Genomic DNA, 22,947 nt, shown 5'->3' on the forward strand with positions numbered 1-22,947 from the left:
TACATTCCAGATCCTAGCCACTCGCCGCGTGAAAAAGTTTCGCCTCATGTCTCCATTGGTTCTTCTTTTACCAATCACCTTACATCTGGGCCATCTTGTTCTCAATCCTTCCATCAGTCAGAACAATTTTGCCTATCTACTATGTACAGACCTCTCATCATTTTGAGCACCTCTATTAAATTTCCTTTCAACCCTCACTTCTCCAAGGAAAAGAGTCCCAATTTCTCCAATCTTTCTATGTAGCTGAAGATAATGAACTCTCCCAGGACAGGTACAGCACGGGGTTAGATACAGAGTAAAGCTCCCTCTACACTGTCCCCATCAAACACTCCCAGGACAGGTACAGCACGGCGTTAGATACAGAGTAAAGCTCCCTCTACACTGTCTCCATCAAACACTCCCAGGACAGGTACAGCACAGGGTTAGATACAGAGTTATGCTCCCTCTACACTGTCCCCATCAAACACTCCCAGGACAGGTACAGCACGGGGTTAGATACAGAGTAAAGCTCCCTTTACACTGTCCCCATCAAACACTCCCAGGACAGGTACAGCACGGGGTTAGATACAGAGTAAAGCTCCCTCTACACTGTCCCCATCAAACACTCCCAGGACAGGTACAGCACGGGGTTAGATACAGAGTAAAGCTCCCTCTACACTGTCCTGTCAAACACTCCCAGGCCAGGTACAGCATGGGGTTAGATACAGAGTGAATCTCCATCTACACTGTCCCCATCAAACACTCCCAGGACAGGTACAGCACGGGATTAGATATTCTGAAACATGGAATATGATGTCATAACCTCAAATTATGAAACATTGTCACATGGAGATGAGATTATCATGTGACATTTGGCAAGTACATACATGACATAGTACAGCCACCCATATGTTCTAGGAATTGATGATGATCCTAACATGTGTGAACAAGAACATCAGCCTCTGTTCATCCCATTTGAACAGCCCCAATGACAATCCAGCTGTGGGACACAGGGTCTCGGGTGTTAGATATAATGCCAGTTGCTCTCTCCTACCCAAATATTTCTCACTGGTTATTTCCTGGGGCTCCTTGATCGATATCAAAAGGAGCACTTCACCAAATGTCCCATTTTAACCAGTATGCCCTGACCAGGGGCTACGAGTCCCAGGGCAAGATCAACTACTTTATGGTTCTACAGAAAAACCTTCCCCCAGCCCAGAATACCAGCCTTGCATCTTTGAGAACTATAACAGCCTCTTTAAATTTATATGGGTCGTAATAATTAATTCAAATTTTAATTTTAATTCTAATTGCTTCAAGTAAATGAGATCTTGCTTCAACTTGACTGATCCTGGGCATTCATCTTAATTGGTCATTACTGAACCAATGGGAACAGGCTCACTGATGGTGTGATATCCTATGCAACTGCCACCCCCTCAACTTCCCCCCTTAAAATTAATAAGTCACAAATCATGGATTTACTAAAGAAATATTAACTTAAATCAAGAGATGTATGCCTGGTCCGTGCTGACATCCTGAGACACCCAGACTGGCCTCAGTGTTCCTTTGTGTAACAATGGGATAATCAGCAATTCCTGAGGTCAACTGGAAACAGGAGTATTTGTGATGTCTGCAATGCCCTACATAGCCAAATGGCCAGCTGAAACTCACTGTGTTAACACTCGATAAATAACTACTTGAGAGAGGCGCCAGCAGGTGCTCAACTCCCCCTGCAAAAGTCAAGTTTAGATGCCAGTGAAGCCTGAAACTCGAACCAGAAGCTGGTGGGTGGGTGATCTCCCAGGGGAGAGGTAAGCTTGCTGGCATTGTCTCCATCAGTCAGCCACATGTGGGGGAGAAGGAAACGATAAGGAGTATCGGCTCGTGTTGTGATGCCAGCAAGCCAAAGCAGCCTCTGGATTCTGCTCTGTGAGGGACACCTAATCTCATCTCCGAATTCCCCTGAATAACATTCTATTACACCTGTCACCATTTGCCAATTGATCATCAACATCTCGGCTCTTTTGCTCATACATCTTCCTTACTGACTATTAATTGAATGGACACTCCCTCCTCCCTTCCCCCCTCTCTCTGCCCTTCCTTTCCCCCCAATCCAAGAAATGGGACAGATAGAACACGTTGAAAACAAGAAGCTGTGAATGATTATGTGAAGGAGGGGGTTTGTGGCGAGGGTGGAGAAAGCTTTCATTCCAGCTCACGTGCTGATAGCCTCTACCTTTCTTGCCCATCTTTGGCCATTTAACCTCCGGAAGGGTCCTCTGTGATGATCCCAGAGTGAAGGTCCTGCGAACCTCCATCGGTCACCCAGTTTCCCTTTAATAATCTTAACAACATCCTTTATCATTTATTTACAGGTTGGTATAATGTATCAAATCCTTCCCTGAACAGTCAATAAAAAATAAATCAAGTGTTATAATATCCCAAACAAGGTCCCCAGCGAGTTTCTGAGGGTTAGATTGGCTAATAAGATTGCGCTAATCTTATTTTAAGAAATTGCATATTAATTTCAGCTCTGTATCATTGCCAATTGTAACTTTGGTTTCTGAGATCAGGGATCTTGGACACTGAAGTTGAGTGATACAGTGGCAGAGGGCCAGTGATCAGGGCCTCAGCTCAGGTTTCAATAAGAGTAGGCTTTCTTAATGAGCTACAGGAGGCAACTGAGAGTCTCTCAGGAATCATCTACTCTTTCTTGTGGTTTATTCCGGGGACACAGACAAAGATTTACTGCCCATCCCTGGTTGCCCATCCAGGTGAGTAAGTGCATCACTTCAGAGCAGCAGTAAACAGTTTCCTCTTCGGGCTGGAGTCACGTATAGGCCCAGACCTGGATAAGGACAGCAGGTTTCCCTCCCTAAAGAGATGGGAGTGAACCAGCTGAGTTTTTAATGACAATCCGACAGGGTTATCTTTACCATCCAGATTTTAATTTACAGATTATTCTTTCCTAAACCCAATTCAAATTGAGACTGGTGAATTTTGAGTTTTCGCTCTCTGGTTTATTGGTCCAATAACCATAACCACTGAACCTTCAGAACACTGCTTCGCTGAGAGACAATTCTGAGTGAATAAGAAATTAGAAATAATCCCACTGCGGATCACCTCAAGGGCCCCACGGAGGTTAACCAAAGGATCCCATTGCATTCCCCGGTCGCTCCCTTCCCACCGATCTGTATTCAGACTATGGACCTGCTTGTATCCCTTTTCCATTTGGGCCTGAGGGTGTCATGTGGTACCTTTGCGAATACTTCCATCGGGGGAGTGCTCAAAGTCTCCGGTGGTCAGCAGGAAGCAGGCTCTGTCCCGGGCGTACTTCTCCCTCCCTCCGGGCGTGACTGGCTGGTTCTCTTCTGGTGACAGGGCCTGGTCGATGGTTGGACAATCCTCATTGGCCAAAGCAGCATTGGCAGCATCCCCATTTTGCTTGGGATCTTGCAGGCAGACAAAAATAAATGAAACACACACACAGAAGCGTTACTCATTAAAAATCACAAGAATTCCCTCAAAAAGCATGACAGTAGAGATGCTAAGTAGACTTTAATTAAGCAGAGACACCTTGGAATCTATATATGCAAATGCAAATCCTTAAACATGGAGCAGCAATAATTTATTCTTTCACGGAATGCGAGTATCACTGGGAAGGTCAGCATTTGTTGCCCATCTCTAAATACCCTTGAACTGAGCAGCTTGCTAGGCCATTTCAGAGGGCAGTTAAGAATCAACCACATTGCTGTTGGTCTGGAGTCATACGTAGGCCAGACCAGGTAAGGACAGCAGATTTCCTTCCCTAAAGGACATTAGTGAACCAGATGGATTTTTATGACAACCAATGATAGGTTCATGGTCACCATTACTGAGACTAGTTTTATATTCCAGATTTACTAATTGAATTTAAATTCCACCAGCTGCCATAGTGGGATCTGAACCCATGTCTCCACAGCATTAGCCGCCGGATTACTAGCCCAGTGACATTACCTCTACATCACCATCTCCCCAAGGTGGTTAGAAAAGCATATGGATTGCTTAGGTTTATAAAGAGGTCTTTGAACTTTATAAATCACTGATTGGGCCTCAGTTGTAGTATTGTGGACACCACACATCAGGAAAGATGTAAAGGCCTTTGAAGGGGTACAGAGGAGGTTCACCAGGATGTTACCAGGGATGAGGAACTTGGGACAAGTTGGAAAAGTTTGAACTGTCCCTCTTGGAGCGAAGAATTTTAAGAGGTGACCTAATAAAGGTTTCCAAGACGATGGGGAGGTTTTGATAGAGTTGAGGAAAAAACATTGACAAGTGGGTCAACGACCAGATGTCATAGATTCAAAATCATTGGCAAAAGGTCAAGACAGAAGGTGAGGAGAAATGTTTTCACTCAGAGCGCTGTTGGGATCTGGAATGCTCAAAGTAACAAAGTGGCAGGAGCCGATTCCATAACTAATTTTAAAAGGGAGTTGGGCAAGTACTTGAGTGTAAGGGACTTCCAGGGTTACAGACAAAAAGCTGGAGTGTGGAACTAAGCATGCTGCTCTTTCAAAGAGGCAGCAAAGACACAAAGGGCCAAATGGCCTCTACTTTGCTGTAAATACCTAGGATTCTATGAGAATCAAAGGGTGAGAGATTACAACTATCAGGAAAGGTTGAACAAGTTTTTTTTTTCCATTATGAATGCAAGTGAGATCTGACCTGTTAGAGACCTTTAAAATTATGACTGGGTTGGACCAATTGGTTGTGGAAAGAATAGCTCCAGGTTTGCATTTCGTTTATTAACCGAGGCGTGGAATATAAGAGCAGGGAGGTTATGCTGGAACTATATATAACATTAGTTAGGCCACAACTTGAGAACTGTGTGCAGTTCTGGTGTCCTTATTACAGAAAGGACGGAATTGCATTAGAGAGGATACAGAGGAGATCTACGAGGATGTTTCCAGGACTGGAAAATTGCAGCTATGATAACAGATTGGATGGGCTGGGGTTTTTCTCCTTGGAACAGAGGAGAGATTTGATTGAGATGTACAAGGTTGTGAGGGGCCTGGATAGAATGGATGGGAAAGGGCCTATTTACCTTAGCAGAGAGAGCAGTGACTAGGGGGCATAGTGATTGGTAGAAGGATCAGAGTGGGCCTGAGGAAAAATATTTTCACCCAGAGGGTTGTGGGGGTCTGGAACTCACTGCCTGAAAGGGTAGTAGAGGCAAGAAACCCTCAGCTCATTTAAAAAGTGTCTGGATATGCACTTCAAGTGCCATAACCTGCAGGGCTATGCACTAAGTGCTGCAAAGTGGGATTAGGCTGGGTGGCTCATTCTTTTGGCTGGTGCAGACATGATGGGCCAAATGGAATCCTCCTGTGCCATCAACTTTATATGATTCTATGTGGGCGAATCCAAAACTGGGAATCATTAATATATGAAAGTTAATAATAAAACCAATTGGAGAAATTTCTTTGAAATGCATATTTCCAATCTTGGGAGCAATTTTGTAAATAGTCCACTTATTTCAGCACCCACCGAGTGATACATTGTCCAACCCATACATACCTTTGTATACAACACTTTCATACAGAAAGGGACCATATAAAATACTGTGAAATACACTGCCTAGTCCATATGCTTCCCTGCGTAACACAACTATCCAGCTCATATGCCTCCAATATTTAACATGTTTGTACACAATTATAAACAGAAAACCTCTGCAAAATACCCAGCAGGGTCTAGCAGCATCTGTGGGGAGAGAGACAGAGTTAATGTTTTGGGTCAATGACCTTTCATCAGGACCGGAAAAAGTTGAGACGTAACAGGTTTTAAGGAGGTATGGAGGCAGGGGAGGGGGTTGGTGGGTATGGAAGAAAGAAGAGGAGGGGAAGGCCTGTGATAGGGTGCAAGGCAGGAGAGATTTAATGACAAAAGGGATGATGCTGCAAGGCAAAAAGGGGATGGTAATGGGACAAAACCAAAAGATGCGTCCAGAAAAGGTGTAAAGGTGAAACCCGGAATCATCACCAAACGTTGGTGTCTAAAAACAAAGGAGGGCTGAGACTACGACCTGAAATAGTTGACCTCAGTGTCAAGTCCAAGAGACTGTAAAGTGCCTAACCGAAAGATGAGGTGCTGTCCCTCGAGCTTCTATTCAGCTTCCTTGGAGCAGTGTAGGGGGTGGAGGACAGACAGCTAAGTGTGGGAGTCGGTCAGAGTGTCAAAAAGACAAGCTTCCAGGAGCGTGGGGTCACACTTGCAGACTGATGGGCAACACCCAACCTGTGTTTGGTCTCCCCAGAATAGAAGAGACCACATTGTGAGCAGTGAATGCAGTAGATTAAATTGAAAGAAATGCAAGTGAATCACTATTTCACCTGAACAAGAACAAGGTGAAAGCTAGATATAGACTTTAGGAAAAAAGTTAATGATATTGTTCCTGTTCAATGTGGACATTGAAGTAGTTACTAACTACAAGTATCTAGATGTCAAAGTGGATGATAAGTTAAATTGGAGGGAACAGTGGACAGGTGTGGTAAATAAAATCCTTTTGTTTAGATCTTACAATCATGAAACTCTTCTATACAGCTGTAGTTGAGAGCGCCATCCTTTTTGCATGTGTCACCTGGTACTGTTGTTATAAGAAAGCTGATTCTTTAAGGGTGCAGAGATTATTGAGCCAGGCAGGATGAGCAGATCTTTCTTGACAAAAACTGCTCTAAGAGAATTTTGATAAAAGTAAAGAGTGTCATGAAAAATGAGATTCTCCCCTTGTCTGAGTATTGGGTGTGTTCAGGGAAAAGGCTATAATCCCTCAGATGCAGGACAAACTGGTTGCTGGATTCATTTGTGTCCTTCTATGTAAGAATGTTTAACAGGAGTTTGATGTATGGACTCACTGACTGATTATTTTAATGCATTGGAATAGTTTTTAATACATATTATAAGTAAAGTTAGAACTCTGTGATAGGATAATTTTCTATCTTTTATTATTATTCATTTATACGTAATGCTTTCAACATACAAGCAACGTACACAAAATGAATTTCTTTGTGGACAATTAAGTGAATTTTGATACCCCCTTCCCTGCCCCGTACTTGCTCAAAATCTTTTAAAGCTCTAACTTTTTCTGGGGAAACGATAATTCTGTTTCTCTCGCCACAGATGCTGTCAGACCTTCTGAGTGTTTCCAGCATGTTCTGTTTTTGTTTTAGATTCCCAGCTTCTTTTTGCTTTTCTCCAGTCTCTGTACTGTCCAATCCACACAGAAACTGTGGTAACGGTAACACTCTGTCATGTCCACACACGTCCCCATGCAACAGAGTACCCAGTTTGTATACCGCCCTGTGTACCATACACCACCTGTTGCGTAATACATTGTCCTGTCGATTCAGACACCCGTGGAGACTTTTTATTCAGCCATGTGATGTGGGCATCACTTTAATTTCCCTTCAGCTTCAGAAGGTGGTGATGAGCCACTTTCTTTACTTGCTAGGTCACTGTAAAGGGCAGTTAAGAATCATTGCTGCAGGTCTGGAGTCACATACAGACCTAACCATATAAGGACTGCAGATTGCCTTCCCCAAAGGAGTCAGATGGATTTTACAACAATTCAGTAGTTTTATGGTCACAATCACTGATTCTAATCTTTTTAATTTCAGATTTATTTAATCAACTGAATTCAAATTTTCAAACTACCATGATGGGATTTGAACTCAGGTCTCTGGGGCCTTTTGATTACTAGTCACATAACATAACATAACCTCTATGCTTCCATTCCTCACCTAACACACTGTCTGGTTCATTCTGCTCTCATGTGTAATATATTGCCCAGTCCATACAAATACCTGTGTAACACATTGTTCAGTACATACACCTCCTTGCTGTGTAACACACTATCCACCCAACATACATTTTCCTGTACAATATATCGTCCAGTGCACACCCTTGATCATTTTGTACAGGCCCCTCTGTAATGCACTGACCAGTCCCGTGCACCTCCCAATGTAGGAACACCAGGAACAGGCGGAGGCCATTTAGCCCCTCAAGTGTGGTTCTTCTATTCAATAAGATACATGGATAGCCTGTGACCTAACTCCATTTGCCTTTGCCCCGTATCCCTTGGTTAACAAAAAAATTATCGATCTCAGATTTTAAAAGGATCTAGCATCAACTGCCATTTTCGGAAGAGAGTTCCAAACTTCCACCACCCTTTGTATGTAGAAGTCTTATTTAATTTCACTCCTGTGAGGTTGGGCCCTAATCTTTAGACTCGCCCACCAACCCCCCAGTCCTAGACTCCCCAACCAGCAGAAATAGTTTCTTTCTATCTACCCTATCTTTTTGCCCTTGAAAACTTCGATCAAATCACCACCTAACCTTTCAGATTTCAGGGAACAGAACCCTAAATTAGGTAATGTCTCTTCATAATTGAGTCCTGGTATGATTCTGAGAAATGTACCCTGTATTTCCTCCAAGGCCAATCTATCTTTCTTAAGGTGCGCTGCCTAGAACTGCCCACAGTAACTCCAGTAGCAGTTTAATCTGGGCCTTGTACAACTGCAGCACAACTTCTACCCCATTGTATTCTAGTTCTCCAGACATAAAGACCAGAATTCCATGAGCATTTTAAGTTATTTTCTGTATTTTACAATGACGCCTTAATGATCTATTACCTGGACCCCAAGTCTCCATGGGCCTTCACTGTTTCTAGCTTTTCACCATTTCAAAAGGCCTTGTTCTATCCGTTTCAGGTCAGAAGAGGGTGACCTCACACTTGCCTACATTGAAATCCATTTGTCACAGTTATGAGCATTTACTTAATTGATTAATATCCATTTGAGATTTTATACTTCCATCTATACTGCTTACACCACCACCTCTCTTTTGAAGCATTGGCAAACTTGCTTTCTATCCCATCATCTTTTTTTATTCATTCACGGGATGTGGGCGTCGCTGGCTGGGCCCAGCATTTATTGCCCATCCCTAGTTGCCCTTGAGAAGGTGGTGGTGAGCCGCCACCTTGAACCGCTGCAGTCCATGTGGTGTAAGTACACCCACAGTGCTGTTAGGGAGGGAGTACCGTCCAGTTTCATTCCTTTTTTTGTGACTTTGTAGCGGTTTGTTACAACTGAGTGGCTTAGGCCATTTCACAGGGCATTTAGAGTCAACCACATTGCTGTGGGTCTGGAGTCACATGTAGGCCAGACCAGGTAAGGACGACAGGTTTCCTTCCCTAAAGGGCATTAGTGAACCAGGTGGGGTTTTTACAACAATGGCCATCATTAGACTTTTAATTCCAGATTCCAGCCCGAGTCCCCAGAGCATTACCCCCGGTCTCTGGATTACCAGTCCAGCGACAACACCATCGCCTCCCCCGATCTACATCGTTAATGAATATAGTGAATAGTTAATGCCCCAACACAGATACTTGAAGAGCACCACTAGCCACATCCTGCCAATTAGAATGCCTGCCCATTCTCCCATATAAACATAAATACCCACGAACATACAAATTAGGAGCAGGAGTAGGCCACTCGGCCCCTCGAGCCTACTCTACCATTCAATACGATCATGGCTGATCTGATTGTAACCTCAACTCCACATTCCTGCCCACCCTTGATAACCTTTCACCGCCCCCCCCACCCCCCACCTTGTTTATCAAGAATCTATCTGGCTCTGCCTGAAAAATATTCAAAGACTCTGCTTCTACCGCCTTTTGAGGAAGAGAGTTCTAAAGATTCATGACCCTCTGAGTGAAAAAATTTCTTTTCGTTTCTGTCTTAAATGAGTGACCTCTTATTTTTAAACCATGACCCCTAGTTCTAGATTCTCCCACAAGAGGAAACATCCTTTCCACATCCACCCTGTCAAAACCCCTCAGGATCATGAAGGTTTCAGTCAAGTCACCTTTTACTCTCCTAAATCCCAAAGGGTGCAAGGCTAACCTGTCCAGCCTTTCAACAAAGACCAAAGAACAAAGGAAAGTACAGCACAGGAACAGGCCCTTCGGCCCTCCAAGCCTACGCCGATCATATTGCCTGTCAAATTAAAACATTTTGCACTTCTGGGGTCCGTATCCCTCTATTCCCATCCTATTCATGTATTTGTCAAGCTGCTTCTTAAACACCACTATCGTACCTACTTCCACCACCTCCTCTGGCACTGAATTCCAGACACTCACTACCCTCTGCGTAAAAAACCCTGTAAACTTCTCTCAAGTCGCCCCTCAATCTCCGTCGCTCCAGTGAGAACAATCCGAGTTTCTCCAACCTCTCCTCATAGCTAATAACCTCCAGACTGGGCAGCATCCTAGTAAACCTCCTCTGCACCCCCTCCCCATCCCCCCCACCCCCCAATGCCTCCACATCCCCCTGGTAATGTGGCGACCAGAATTGCAAGCAATATTCCAAGTGTGGTCCAACCAAGGTTCTATACAGCTGCAGCTTGACTTCCCAGTTTTTATACTCAATAACCCTGCCGATGAAGGCAAGCATGCTATATGCCTCAAGAGGTAACCCGCCCATTCCTGGTGTTAGTCTGGTAAACCTTCTCTGAATTGCTTCTAATGTATTTACATCCTTCCTTAAATAAGGTGACCAATACTGTACACAGTACACCAGATGTAGTCTCACTCGTGCCCCGTATAACTGAAGCATAACCTCCCTACTTTTGTAATCAATTCCCCTCCCTATAAACAATAACATTCTATTAACTTTCCTAATTACTTGCTGTACCTGCATACTAGCCTTTTGCAATTCATGCACTAGGACACCCAGATCCCTCTGAATCTCAGAGCTCTGCAATATGACTCTTTTTTATTCTTCCTGTCAAAGTGGACAATTTCACATTTGCCCACATTACACTCCATTTGCCAGATCTTTACCCACTCACTTAGCCCTACCCTCTATCTCCTGCTGCTCAGCCAATTTCCTAACCAGGGTTAATAATTTGATTGTTTCCATTACTTCAGCTAACAACCTCTTAAGAAGCACCTTATCAAGTGCCTTCTGGAAGCATAACATCCAGAGATTCCCTTGTTCACCACTTACATTATCTCTTCAAAATATCAGGTCGCAGACCCTCTGCTATCCATTAAGAAAACTTTGAACACACTGCCTAGTTCATATGGAAGCCATGTGTAACACACTGTGCAGTGCATAAATACAGTTATATAAAGCAATGGTCCGGTCAATAAAGCTCTTCTGATTTCTTTATGATGGCAGCTTATATCCTACAGACTCAACAGGTTAAAGGACTCATGTTTATTTATAAAGTATGTTTAACCATACATTGGTTGATTGGCTGACTGTTGCATCAGGCTGAGTCAATTCCCCACAGAACCTGGACATCCAGTGTAATTTATGTGAGAGTTTATTAAGCAGGGGTTCATCCTAAGCTAAACTAAAACATATTTTCCTTAGTTTCTATCCCTTGTATTTCTAGAAATTGTTATCCAGGATTTGGTTGGTTGTCTGTTGTGAATCGGATATCCTTCCTCAGACATCAGCTACTCTCTAGCAACGCACCCAAGTGCACCTCGATTGTTGAGTTTCAGAGGACTGTTGGACCATAAAGATCATCCCCAGCTAGACCAAGTGTCAGTTGCTCACCTATCCTCCCTCCCAATTCCTGACACATGAGCCTCCAACTGTGGTCACCGGGTAGCGAGCAACAGTAGGGACTTTGGGTTTTCCCTTCCCTTATCCAGGGGTTCCGAGGCTGACCAAAGCACTCCCTGCCTCTCCCCAGGTGCAGATCCGCTAACCCAACAACAGACAGAGCCCAAGTCTGCATGACTCCAGCAACCCAGTGGCTAGGTTCACTGAACCATCTGACGTCTTGTATTTCAACAGAGCTCGGAAACCGTTTCAGCCTAGGGTCTTTGCCCACAGAGGAGGGCCTACCTGCTCTGTTTATTTCGATGATCTCCTCCTGAGCTAGTGGGCAGGAATCACCCTGGGCACTCCTCTGGGGGGACTTGATGTCAGGCTTGCAGTAGTTGGGAGAACCCGGCTGGGGAGCTCGAGGGATGTGCTTGTTCTTCTTCTTTGGTAGTTTCTGCTTGGCCATTGCCAAGGAATAGTACATGCCAAAGTTATTGACAATAACAGGTACAGGCATGGCGATGGTCAACACCCCAGCCAAAGCACAGAGAGCTCCCACCAACATCCCAGACCAGGTCTCAGGATACATATCCCCATAGCCCAGAGTTGTCATGGTGACCACTGCCCACCAGAAACCAATGGGGATGTTTTTGAAGCTGGTGTGCTTGCTGCCAGTTATGTCTTCAGGGTCAGCCCCTATCCTCTCTGCGTAGTAGATCATGGTGGCAAAGATCAGGACCCCAAGGGCCAAGAAGATGATCAGCAGGAGGAACTCGTTTGTACTCGCCCTCAGCGTGTGGCCCAGAACCCTCAGCCCGATGAAATGGCGGGTGAGCTTGAAGATGCGGAGGATTCGGACAAAACGCACAACACGCAGGAAGCCCAGGACGTCCTTCGCGGCCTTGGATGAGAGTCCGCTCAGACCAACCTCCAGGTAAAAAGGGAGGATGGCCACAAAGTCAATGATGTTGAGGGTGTTCTTGATGAACTCTTTCTTGTCCGGACAGAACATGATGCGCATCAGGAACTCAAAGGTGAACCAGATGACGCACATCCCCTCCACGTAGGTGAGGAAGGCCTCAGTCTCAATCTCCACATCCTCCACCACATTGGTAACGTTCCCCAAGGTGACATTCTCGGTCCTGTTGACCAGGTGGTTGAATGCTTCATGGGTCTCAAGGCAAAAAGTGGTGATGGATATCAAGATGAAGAATAGTGATGCAAACGCCACATACTGCAAAAGAAAGAGAAGAGTTAAAAAAAAAACTAAACCAGGTGCATCTACGCATCGCCATGGTAACACTGAACACTTGGACCCCTTGGGTAACAATTTATAGGGCTAAGTTTCCCACTATAGTATGGATTATGGTTAACCTTTGGTGGCGATACTCACAGGTTATCTGGAGCAAACTCACATCATTCAGTTGCCACCCTACATTTCATGACCACCGCCCTGGTCTAAAATCAAAGGATGATACAGCACAGAAGGAGGCCATTTGGTCCATCATGCCTGTGCCAGCTCTTTCGAAGAGCTATCCAATTAGTCCCCTGCTAGCCTTGTAGCGCTGCGAATCTCTCCTTTTTAAATATATATTCAATTCCCTTTTGAAACATTGATTCTACATCCCCTGACCTTTCAGGCAGCCCATTTCTGATCATTGTAACTCACTTTAGATTAAAAAAAATTCTCATCTCCCTGTCTTTTTTGCCCATTATCTTAACCCTGCGTCTATTGCTTACCAACCATCCTGCTAGTGGAAACAATTTCTCTCTATCTGTTCTATCAAAACCCTTCATAATTCTGGACACCTCTATTCATTCTCCCATTAACTTTCTTTGGTCCAAGTTTTACATTTTTTTTTAATATAACACAAGGGCAAAGTATATTTCAAGTATCTCATTGTCCACTCTTTCTCATATTAGAAAATACTTGCTCTAGAGAAGGTATCTATAGAGATCCTGAAGAGAATTAGATGAATAAATTGCATTGAATAGTATTTTTGCAGTCACTGTTGGAAAGTAGATGGTGACCAATATATGCGCAGCAACATTCTGCAGTCTCTCTCCATTGAAGTAACATTAGAATTACAGGATCTAATGACTGAATGTTAGCCTATGCTCTCTGGTTTTTAGAAGAAAGACAGGTGATCTATTGAAACATAGACGATTCTGAAGGGGCTTGATAGGGTAGATACTGAGATGTTGCTTCCCCTGGCTTGGGAACGTAGAACATGGGGGCACAGTCTCGGAATAAGGAGCTAATCATCTGGGACTGAGATGAGGAAAAATTTCTTCACTCAAAGGGTTGTGAATCTTTGGAATTCTCTACCCTCCACCATCTGCTCCACGCCCCCACCCCCTCACCCACCCGCCACCTCCTCGAGGATTGTGGTTGCTCCATCACTGAATATATTTAAGGCTGAGATAGATTTTTGGTCTCTCCTGGAACCAAGGGATATGGGGGTAGGCAAGAAAGTGGAGTTGAGGCCAAGAATCAGCCATATTGAGTAGTGGACAGGCTCAATGGGCCATATGGGCCCACTCATGCTCCTATTTCTTATGTTCTCATATTCAGTGCCTCATTAGAATCAGAACTGGCATAAGTGCCACGAACGGAATGATTGGCTTCAAGCAGCCTCCTACATTCTGCGACAGAATGCTGGGCCTATAAAGATTTGCAACAACAAAAAGCACGACTGTCGAAATTATCACAGTAAATCTGCGACATACCACTGTCCTGGAAACAGCTGTTGCTGCTAGTAACAACCAGGCATGTTCTAAACTGTAGTAATAATTGCTCAACCTCTTGACCCTCTACATGAATGTGACAACATCATGGCTTTCCCCATGGGCTTAATTAGCAACAAGGTTAGTGGAAAAACTACTTCAGAAATCCAAGTTTTACTCTTGAAGTAGTCATTACTCATCACAGTGTTCCTCCTGCTGTAAACCGCCCCAACTACCAATTCCATTTCTTAACATATTTTATTTTTTACCAGATTCTCTTCTGGCCTTGCTCCTCAGCAACCATTAACTGCGCTGGAAGCCATTTTGTCAACTGTCACTGGGCTGCACTGATGCCTGCAATACCCAAAACAATTAAAGAAACATTTTCCTTCAGTGCCTGCTCTTTGTGAGCTTCTATTGCACAACTTTCTCCTTTTGATTTACAGGCTCATTACGCATTGCCAACTCTCCCAAATTGTCCTGGAGCTGTCTGGCAATTAAAAGATTGATCTCCCTCAAGGAGCCCAGGAGGAAAGTCACAGGAATATTTCCGTTTACCATTTCACTCCCGCCTGGACATCAAACCCAGAATGTAACCAGTCCCTGAGCCACTTGATAAAAGCACATCTTAGATAGAGCAGTTTCTGGCAGGCAAGGAGGATTGTGGGTATCACAGCCGCCATTATTGACTGATTGACATATCAGGCAACTAATGGCATGGGTCTGGCGGGGGATAGGTGCTTCTGTTGGAGATGGCAAGTCTCGTGATGGGACCTCCCAGTATACAATCCAACAAGGAGTTGGCAACCCTCGCTATCAATTGCTGTGTGCGAAGGAAGTTTATCCCAGGACTTGGCCTGCATTTTTTTTATTCATTCTGAGATGTGGGAATCACTGGCAAGGCCAGCATTTGTTGCCCATCCCAATTCCCCTTTAGAAGGTGGTGGTGAGTCCCCTTCTCAAACTGCTGCAGTCCATGCAATGTATAGATACACACACAATGCTGCAAGGGAGGGAGTTCCAAGAGTTCGATCCAGTGACCGTGAAAGGACAGCGATATAGTTCCAAATCAGGATGGTGTGTGGCTTGGAGGGGAACTTGCTGATGGTGCTGTTCCCTTGCATCTGCTGCCCAGGTCCTTCTAGGTGGTGGAAGTTGCGAGTTTGGAAGGCTCTGTTGAAGGAGCCTTGGTAACTTGTCAGTCAATAAGATGTCTGGGGTTAACCTGGGAAAATGCTACAATTTTCACTCGGAGTGAAAGGGCTTGGTGGTGACAACTACATAGCCATGAGCAATCATGGTGGACTGAACCCTTTCATTTTCCAGTTTTATAAAGTGGCATTGCTGGATCTATAACGTCAGATGGAAAGACCCATTTTGCAGGCCACATTTCACACAGTGATTTGAAATATTTAAACACAAGTGGATCTACTTTTGCACTGGCCTCCTGCTAACCAGGGGCATGTGGTGGAGATCTCTTATTTCACTGCTACCTTTGGCAATTCTGCTGGTTCAGTTCTGGACTCTGTACCACAGCAAGTCCTGGTCAAATCATGGGTCATGCAACAACAACTACATCTTGCATTTATAAAGCACCTTTCACATAGTGAAACATTGCAAGGCGCTTCACAGGAGCGATTGTCAAAGAAAATTTGACACTGGGCCACAAGAGGAGATATCAGGAAAGGCAGCATAAAGCTCTGTCGAAGAGGTAGGTTTGAAGGAGTGTCTTAAAGGAGGAGCGAGGCGCAGAGGCTTAGGGAAGCCGCAGTGAATAGAAAGCGTGGTGTTGCCTAAGACCCCAAGCACCATGGCAGCTGGTGGAATTTAAGTTCAATTAAATAATTAAAAAATCTGGGATTGAAAGCTAGCCTCAGTCATGGTGACTACGAATCTATCATGGATTCTCATAAAAACCCATCTGGTTCACTGATGCCCTTTAAGGAAGGAAATCTGACATCCTTACCTGGTCAGGTCTATTTGTGACTCCAGACCCACAGCAATGTGGTTGACTCTTAACTGCCCTCTGAAGTGGCTTAGCCAGCCACTCAGTTTTAACAGTTAGGGATGGGCAGTAAGTGCTGGCCTTGCCAGTGACACCCACATCCATTGAAAGAATAAAAAGAAAACAACATCGCTGAAACAGATGGCCAGGTCGCTGTTTGTGGGAGCTTGCTGTGCACAAATTTGTTGCCACGTTTCCTACACCACAGGAGTGACTATGCTTTAGGAGTACTGTATTGGACGTAAAGTGCTTTGGGACATGCTGTGGACGCGGATGGTGCTACAGAAATGCAAGCCTTTTTTAACATGCTGATCGTCTTGGCTGAGGTGAGTTGGGCCAGTTAAGAAGAGATACCAGAGGTGTTGGCGTGTCTGCCTACATTATAACAGTGACTGCACTGCGAGTGTAATCCATTTGCTGTAAGGGGTTGTGGGATGTTCTGAGGTCGTGATAAGGCACGTTATAAATGCAAGTCATTTTCTGCAAATGGGGGAGGGATTACAAATCTAATTTGTTGCTGGTTGTGTCAGTTTTCAAAATAAGGGCTTTGATATTGGAATTATCTGAAACAAGGAGTTCTGTGGTCAAGCTTAGATGGCATCATCGGAACTGAATGAGAGTCAGGAGCCTTTATTGTACTTGGTGACTGAAGAAAGCGCTCAGGACAGCACAAAGTGCTTTGCAGCCAGTGAAATACTTTAGAAAACACTGTGTAATGTAGGAGACAGGGCAGCCAATGTTTGCAAACAGTAAGCTCTCCCAAACAGCAATTTCAATGATCTTGTTGGGACACAAATGCAGGCCTAGGACATCATGGAGAACTCCCCTGCTCTTCAAAATAATTGCCATGGGATCTTTTATGTCCACCTGAAAGAACTGACGGGGCCTCAGTTTAGCATCTCAAAACTAGACAGTACCTACAATATCCGTATTGGGGGTGCCCGCCTAGATTATGCGCTCAAGTCTCTGTGGCGGGACTTGAACCCATGACATTCAGGCTCAGAGGCAAGATTGCTACTGACTTAGCCACGGCTATCACGTGACCAGCCAGTGTTCTTTTTCAAAATGGACTGGTTTGAAAGGGGTTTGTTTTGTCAGCAACATCCCCATCGCTTAGTAAACCATATGCCTATGGTGATGTCACTGATTCACTGCCCATGCTCCCTAAAAGCCTCAACCAATGCCCAGCCCTGTAACTGTCATCCAATTGTAGGTTACCACCTCCCTACGACAGTCCTGGTTTAGTGGGTGGCCAGGATGAAGTATTTAACATGGACCAGTACCACTGCAAGTGTCAGTGTTAAGACCTCATTGCGGGTGTGGACTAGTGCCTGCCGATTCCTTCTGAAATATTTAAAGACAACCCTGGCATTTAGAATCAGGGGGGTTTCACTCTTTGTTTAAATGGGATCTCAAACGTATGGTACCTCATTGCAATCCTGGAAGACTGCCAGGTATCGATTTTGTTTTGTAGGGGAAACCTTAATAACAAGTAGCTGCGATTTATCACGCTTTGGGATGTTTGTGGGAGACACGAGTGTGATACCAATGTGAACTTCCTTTTCCAATACATTAGAATGTTGAGCCACTGACACATCTTGGACACTTCCCTCAACATAACCACCAGCACCCCATCCCATTTTACAGAATCCCAAAAGACCAACATCTTTCCTATTTACTCCCATTGTGGAGTAACTCAAATAAGAAACATATTTTCTCTTTCATTTCCATTTGCTAGAATCTCAAAGGACCAAAGTCCTGCCCATTTCCATAGAATTCCAACGGACTCCATCTCTTCCTATTCACTTCCACTGTCTAAAATACCAGTAGGCCCTAACCTTTCATATTCATGCCCATTAGATACTTTTCCAATGGAGCAAACATCTTCCTAACCTCTTCCATGACATTAAATCCCAATGACCCAAATCTCTTCCCATTCACCGCAATTGTTTAAAATTCCAATTGACCAAAGCTCTTCCTGATCACTTCCATTGTATAGAAACTCAAAGTGCCCATATTCTTCCTAATTGCTTTCATGGTATAGACCCCAATGAGTTAAATTGTCTCTTGTTCAATTGCATTATTTTAAATTCCTTTACACCAATTTAGTCAGACAATTGGATCCAATTAAAATATATATTTTTTGAAAAGCCATCTCAGGATAAATCTAGGCTATGCAACACTCACCAGCTACAGCCTCTTACAGGCTGGACTTACACTCAAATACCACAGATCTAGAGAAGCAAGATACGAAATGGCTCCGGATCTGGTTTCTCTTCATCCAGTTTAACGTAAGAGCCTCAGACCAATTCAAGCTTAAGTCGCAGAAATGGAACCAAAATGTTGATTGCTCCAAATCTGTGAATTCTAGCCAACTCAGAAGTCATTTGGATTCTTCCCCAATAGGCACAGTCTGTTCTCTGCCAACCCTGTGCCAGAGAAGCCTCTTTAACAGTCTAATCACTCCTAGGTGTAATCTGTGTTTTTGTTCCTTGTTTTCTGTTGTTTGTATTTAGAGAGCAGGCCAGAAATTTGCAAATTTGTCTGTAATTACTTGCCATTCAAAGACAAGGGTGCACATAATAAATGTGAAGCCACCTTGATGGGGTAACGCACTGTAAATATTCGACACAAAGATCCAACTTTTTTCTTAATGTGAACTGCCACATAGATAGCACAAAGTGAGATATCTGTACATTAACTTGGGCCTCACTTTATTCCAAGGTCTGTTTGACATCTTTTCTCATCCCTACTTCACTCATCACCAGTTTCTTCTCCCCGTTTCCACCCCACCCCTGCCAACATGATTCTTTGTTGAGGCTGATTTAAACAATCTCTGACAAAATAAAATAAGGCCACTCTGCCCATCAAGAAGGAAACATTCCTAAAGCACCTTTCACAACCTCAGGGAATCCCAAAGCGCTTTACAGCCAACTAATTACCTTTTCGAATTGAAGCCTTTGTTCCAATCGAGAAAACACAGCAGCCACTTTGCGCACAGCAAGCTCCCACAAACAGCAATTTGTTGCATTGAGTTCAACAGATTCAGATCCACCTCTACTTTCTCAGACACTGATCTAACCGTCCGCCTCCACCTTTTGTTTATTTACTAGTAATCCAGAGACCCAGGGGTAACACTCTGGGGACCTGGGTTTGAATCCTGCCACGGCAGATGGTGGAATTTAAGCTCAATAAACATTTGGAATTAAAAGCCTAATGATGGCCATGAAACCATTGCTGTAAATGGTTTGCTAATGTCTTTTAGGGAAGGAAATCTGCCACCCTTACCTGGTCTGGCCTACATGTGACTCTAGACCCACAGCAAATGTGGTTGATTCTTAAATGCCCTCTGAACATGGGCAATTTGGGATGGGCAATAAATGCTGGCCCAGCCACCATGAATGAATTTTTTTTAAATGTGACTTGCACCATTCAAATGTCCATTGGCTTCGGCAGGACCAGAAGGACCCTGACAGCAGGGAGGGCCTGGAAAATTTCGGCCTTAATCTCTCCTGCCTTCCACCCTATCCACAGGTCTTCCCTTTCATACATTCCCCGCTTCTGCGCTTTTGCTTAAAACCTGTTAGGTCTCTAACCTTTCCCAACTCTGACAGAAAGGCCGTGACCTGAAACTTTTGCTCTGTTTTTCTCTCTCTACAGAAGCTGCCTGATCTGCCGGGCATTTCCGACATTTTCTGTTTCTGTTATAGGAACTGGAGGAGGCCATTCAGCCCCTCGGTCCTGCTCTGTCACTTTCAATTCACTCATAGCTAATCTGTACCTCAGCTCTATTTCCCATATCCCTCGGTATCAATCTCGGTCTTGAAAATATTCCTATTGACCCAGAATTAACAGCGGGAAGAGATTTCCAGATTTCCACTGCTTTTTGTGTAAAAAAGTGTTTTCAAATTTCCCTCCTGAATGGCCTGATTTAAATTTAAAGATTATCCCTCTTGTTCTTAATTTCCTGCCCCCCCAGCCCGTCACAATCAGAGGAAAGAGGAAATCTATAATCAAATCCTTTTAACATGATAAATGCCTCAATCAGATGAACAATCTTCCTATATCCAAGGGAATACAAGCCACATCTTTGTTAGCTGTTTTCATAAGTTAGGCCTGACACAAGATTGCTTAAATATAACTCGGATTTAATCTGCATCCACAATATGAACCTTTACTAGGATGTTGCAATACCTCATTGAGACACAAGAGGACACCAGAGCTCCAAATGGATCGACCAATGGGTGCCTGTCGTTAAAAAATTGGTCCCAAAGCTCTCTCTCTCTAATTGAGTCGAACAGCTGTTACAAAAGTCTTGAAAGACTTTCATTTATATAGCACCTTTCATAAACTCAAGATGTCCCAAAGTGCTTCACAGCCAATGAAGTACCTTTCTGAAATGTGGTCACTATTGTAATGTAACCAATTTGTGCATGGCAAGGTACCAGAAACAGCAATGTGATACTGGCCAAATAATCTGTTTTTTAGCTATGTTGGCTGATGGACAAACATTGGCCAGCACATTAGGGGAGAACTCTATTTTTCTTTGACATAGTGCCCTGGGATCTTCTACATCCAGCTGAGAAGGCAGATGGGCCCTCAGTTCAATGTCTTATCCGAAAGACAGCACCTCTGACAGTGTAGCACACCCTCGGCACTAGCACTTGGAGTGTCAGCCTAGATCTCTGCTCAAGTCCTTGGAGTGGGGATTGAGCCCACAACCTTCCTACCAAAGGCATGAGTGGTACCCACTGACCACAGCTACTGCAGTTAATATGGTGTTGAGCCATTTAAACCAGGAAGAGCCCCAGATCCCCATCCAGTTTCTGCTCCAATGGCTGACGGATCTCAGCCAAGAGCTCTACAATTGGCTTCAAATTCATTGCACTTCCAAAGGGAAAATCCAGGGTCCCTCTTTCTAATCTCTATCCAGTGACCTCCGTGATAGTGTGCAGACATGAGGATAACAGCAACACCTATTTATGTGGTGCCTTTGGGGTATTAAAATGTCTCAAAGCACTTTACAGGTCCATCATAAAACAAAATTAGACACCCAGCTACACAAGATAAGGCCAGACACTTGGTCAAAGGGGCAGGTTTTGAGGAGCATCTTAACACACGTACATACTAACATACAAATTAGGAGCAGTAGTAGGCCATTCGGCCCCTCGAACCTGCTCCGCCATTCAATTAAGATCATGGCTGATCTGATTGTGGCCTCAGTGCCACTATCCTGCCTATCCCGAAACCCTTTTACTCCTCTGTTGGTCAAGAAACCTCTGCCTTAAGAATCTTCAACGACCCTGCCTCTCCCACTCTCTAGGGAAGGGAATTCCACAGACTCATGACGTTCAGAGAAAATTTTTTTCCTGATCTCCATCTTGAATGAGACACCCCTTATTTTTAAACTGTGTCCCCTAATTCTAGTCTCTCCCACGAGTGGAACCATCCTCTCAGCATTCACCCTGTCTTAGTGTTGGTCTCCTTATTTAAGGCAAGCTGTAAATGCGTTAGAAGCATTTCAGTGAGGGTTTACTAGATTAATACCAGGAATGGGCGGTTTGTCTTATGAGGAAAGGCTGGACAGGTTAGGCTTGTATCCACTGGAGTTTAGAAGAGTAAGAGGTGACTTGAACAAAACCTTTAAGATCCTGAGGGGTCTTCTCAGGTTGGAGGTAGTGAGGATGTTTCCTCTAGTGGGAGAATCTGGAACTAGGGGTCACAGGGTCACTCACTTAAGGCAGAAATGAGGAGAATTTTTTTCTCTCAGAGGGTCATGAGTCTTTGGAACTCCCTTCATCAAAAGGCGTTGGAAGCAGAGTCTTTGAATATTTTTCAGGCAGAATTAGATAGATTCTTGATAAACAAGGGGGTGTGAAAGGTTATCGTGAATAGGCAGGAATGTGGGGTTGAGGTTACAATCAGATCAGCCATGATCTTATAGAATGATGGAACAGATTCGAGGGGCCGAGTGGCCTACTCCTGCTCCTAATTTGTATGCGTGTACATATGTTTGTATGTCCCTTCAGGATCTTATATATTTCAATAAGGTCATCTCTCATTCTTCTAAACTCCAATGGATACAGGCCCAACCTGCCCAACCTTTCCTCATAAAATACCCCACCCATCCCAGAAATCAGTCAAGTTAAGGGAAGGTAGAGAGGTGGAGAGGTTTAGGAAGGGAATTCCAGGGATTAGCATCCGGGCAGCTGAAGGCACAGCCACCAAGTGTGGAATGATTCAAACTGGAGATACTCAAGAGGCCAGAATTAGATGAGCGCAGATATCTTGGGAGATAGGATAAGGTCCCAATTACAATGATCCACAGGTTAGGCCAGTTTGCCAACATTCACCTCCCAAGGCAGCCATATAAATGAGGCACTTGAACAAGGTCCTTCTTTTGTCCACTTGGAACTCTATCTCAGCATCAGCCAACAATAAATTGGAGTGGGGGGGTTGCGGGGTCGGGGTGGGGGGGGGGTGCGGTTTGCGGTGCTGTGGGGGTGGTGAGGTGCAGACAGGCAGTAACATGGGAAAAAGCACCACTTGCCAATAAGGAATATTGGTACGTTTGAACAAACATAACAAGTTAACTGAGTCTGCTCTTGAATAGGAATCTCCCAGCCCGAAGCCAAATGG

At 44.3% G+C, this 22,947-nt stretch overlaps 1 protein-coding gene across 5 annotated transcripts in view; it reads right to left on the bottom strand.

The window, feature by feature from the left end:
* Window positions 1–22,947, bottom strand: part of LOC121271812 (potassium voltage-gated channel subfamily C member 1-like) — a 63,979-nt gene that overhangs the window by 12,845 nt on the left and 28,187 nt on the right. For 3 of the 5 annotated variants that reach the window (XM_041178097.1, XM_041178099.1, XM_041178100.1), the window contains exons 2-3: window positions 11,877–12,810; window positions 3,237–3,431 (exon numbers count right to left, since the gene is read on the bottom strand). In XM_041178097.1, coding sequence (XP_041034031.1) covers window positions 3,237–3,431; window positions 11,877–12,810 — 1,129 coding nt within the window. Of the gene's footprint in view, window positions 1–1,754; window positions 1,761–3,236; window positions 3,432–11,876; window positions 12,811–22,947 lie in introns of all 5 variants that reach the window. The other 2 variants (XM_041178098.1, XM_041178101.1) reach the window with 2 other exon arrangements.

Source organism: Carcharodon carcharias, chromosome 31 (assembly GCF_017639515.1).
Source record: "Carcharodon carcharias isolate sCarCar2 chromosome 31, sCarCar2.pri, whole genome shotgun sequence".
Lineage (NCBI taxonomy): Eukaryota > Metazoa > Chordata > Chondrichthyes > Lamniformes > Lamnidae > Carcharodon > Carcharodon carcharias.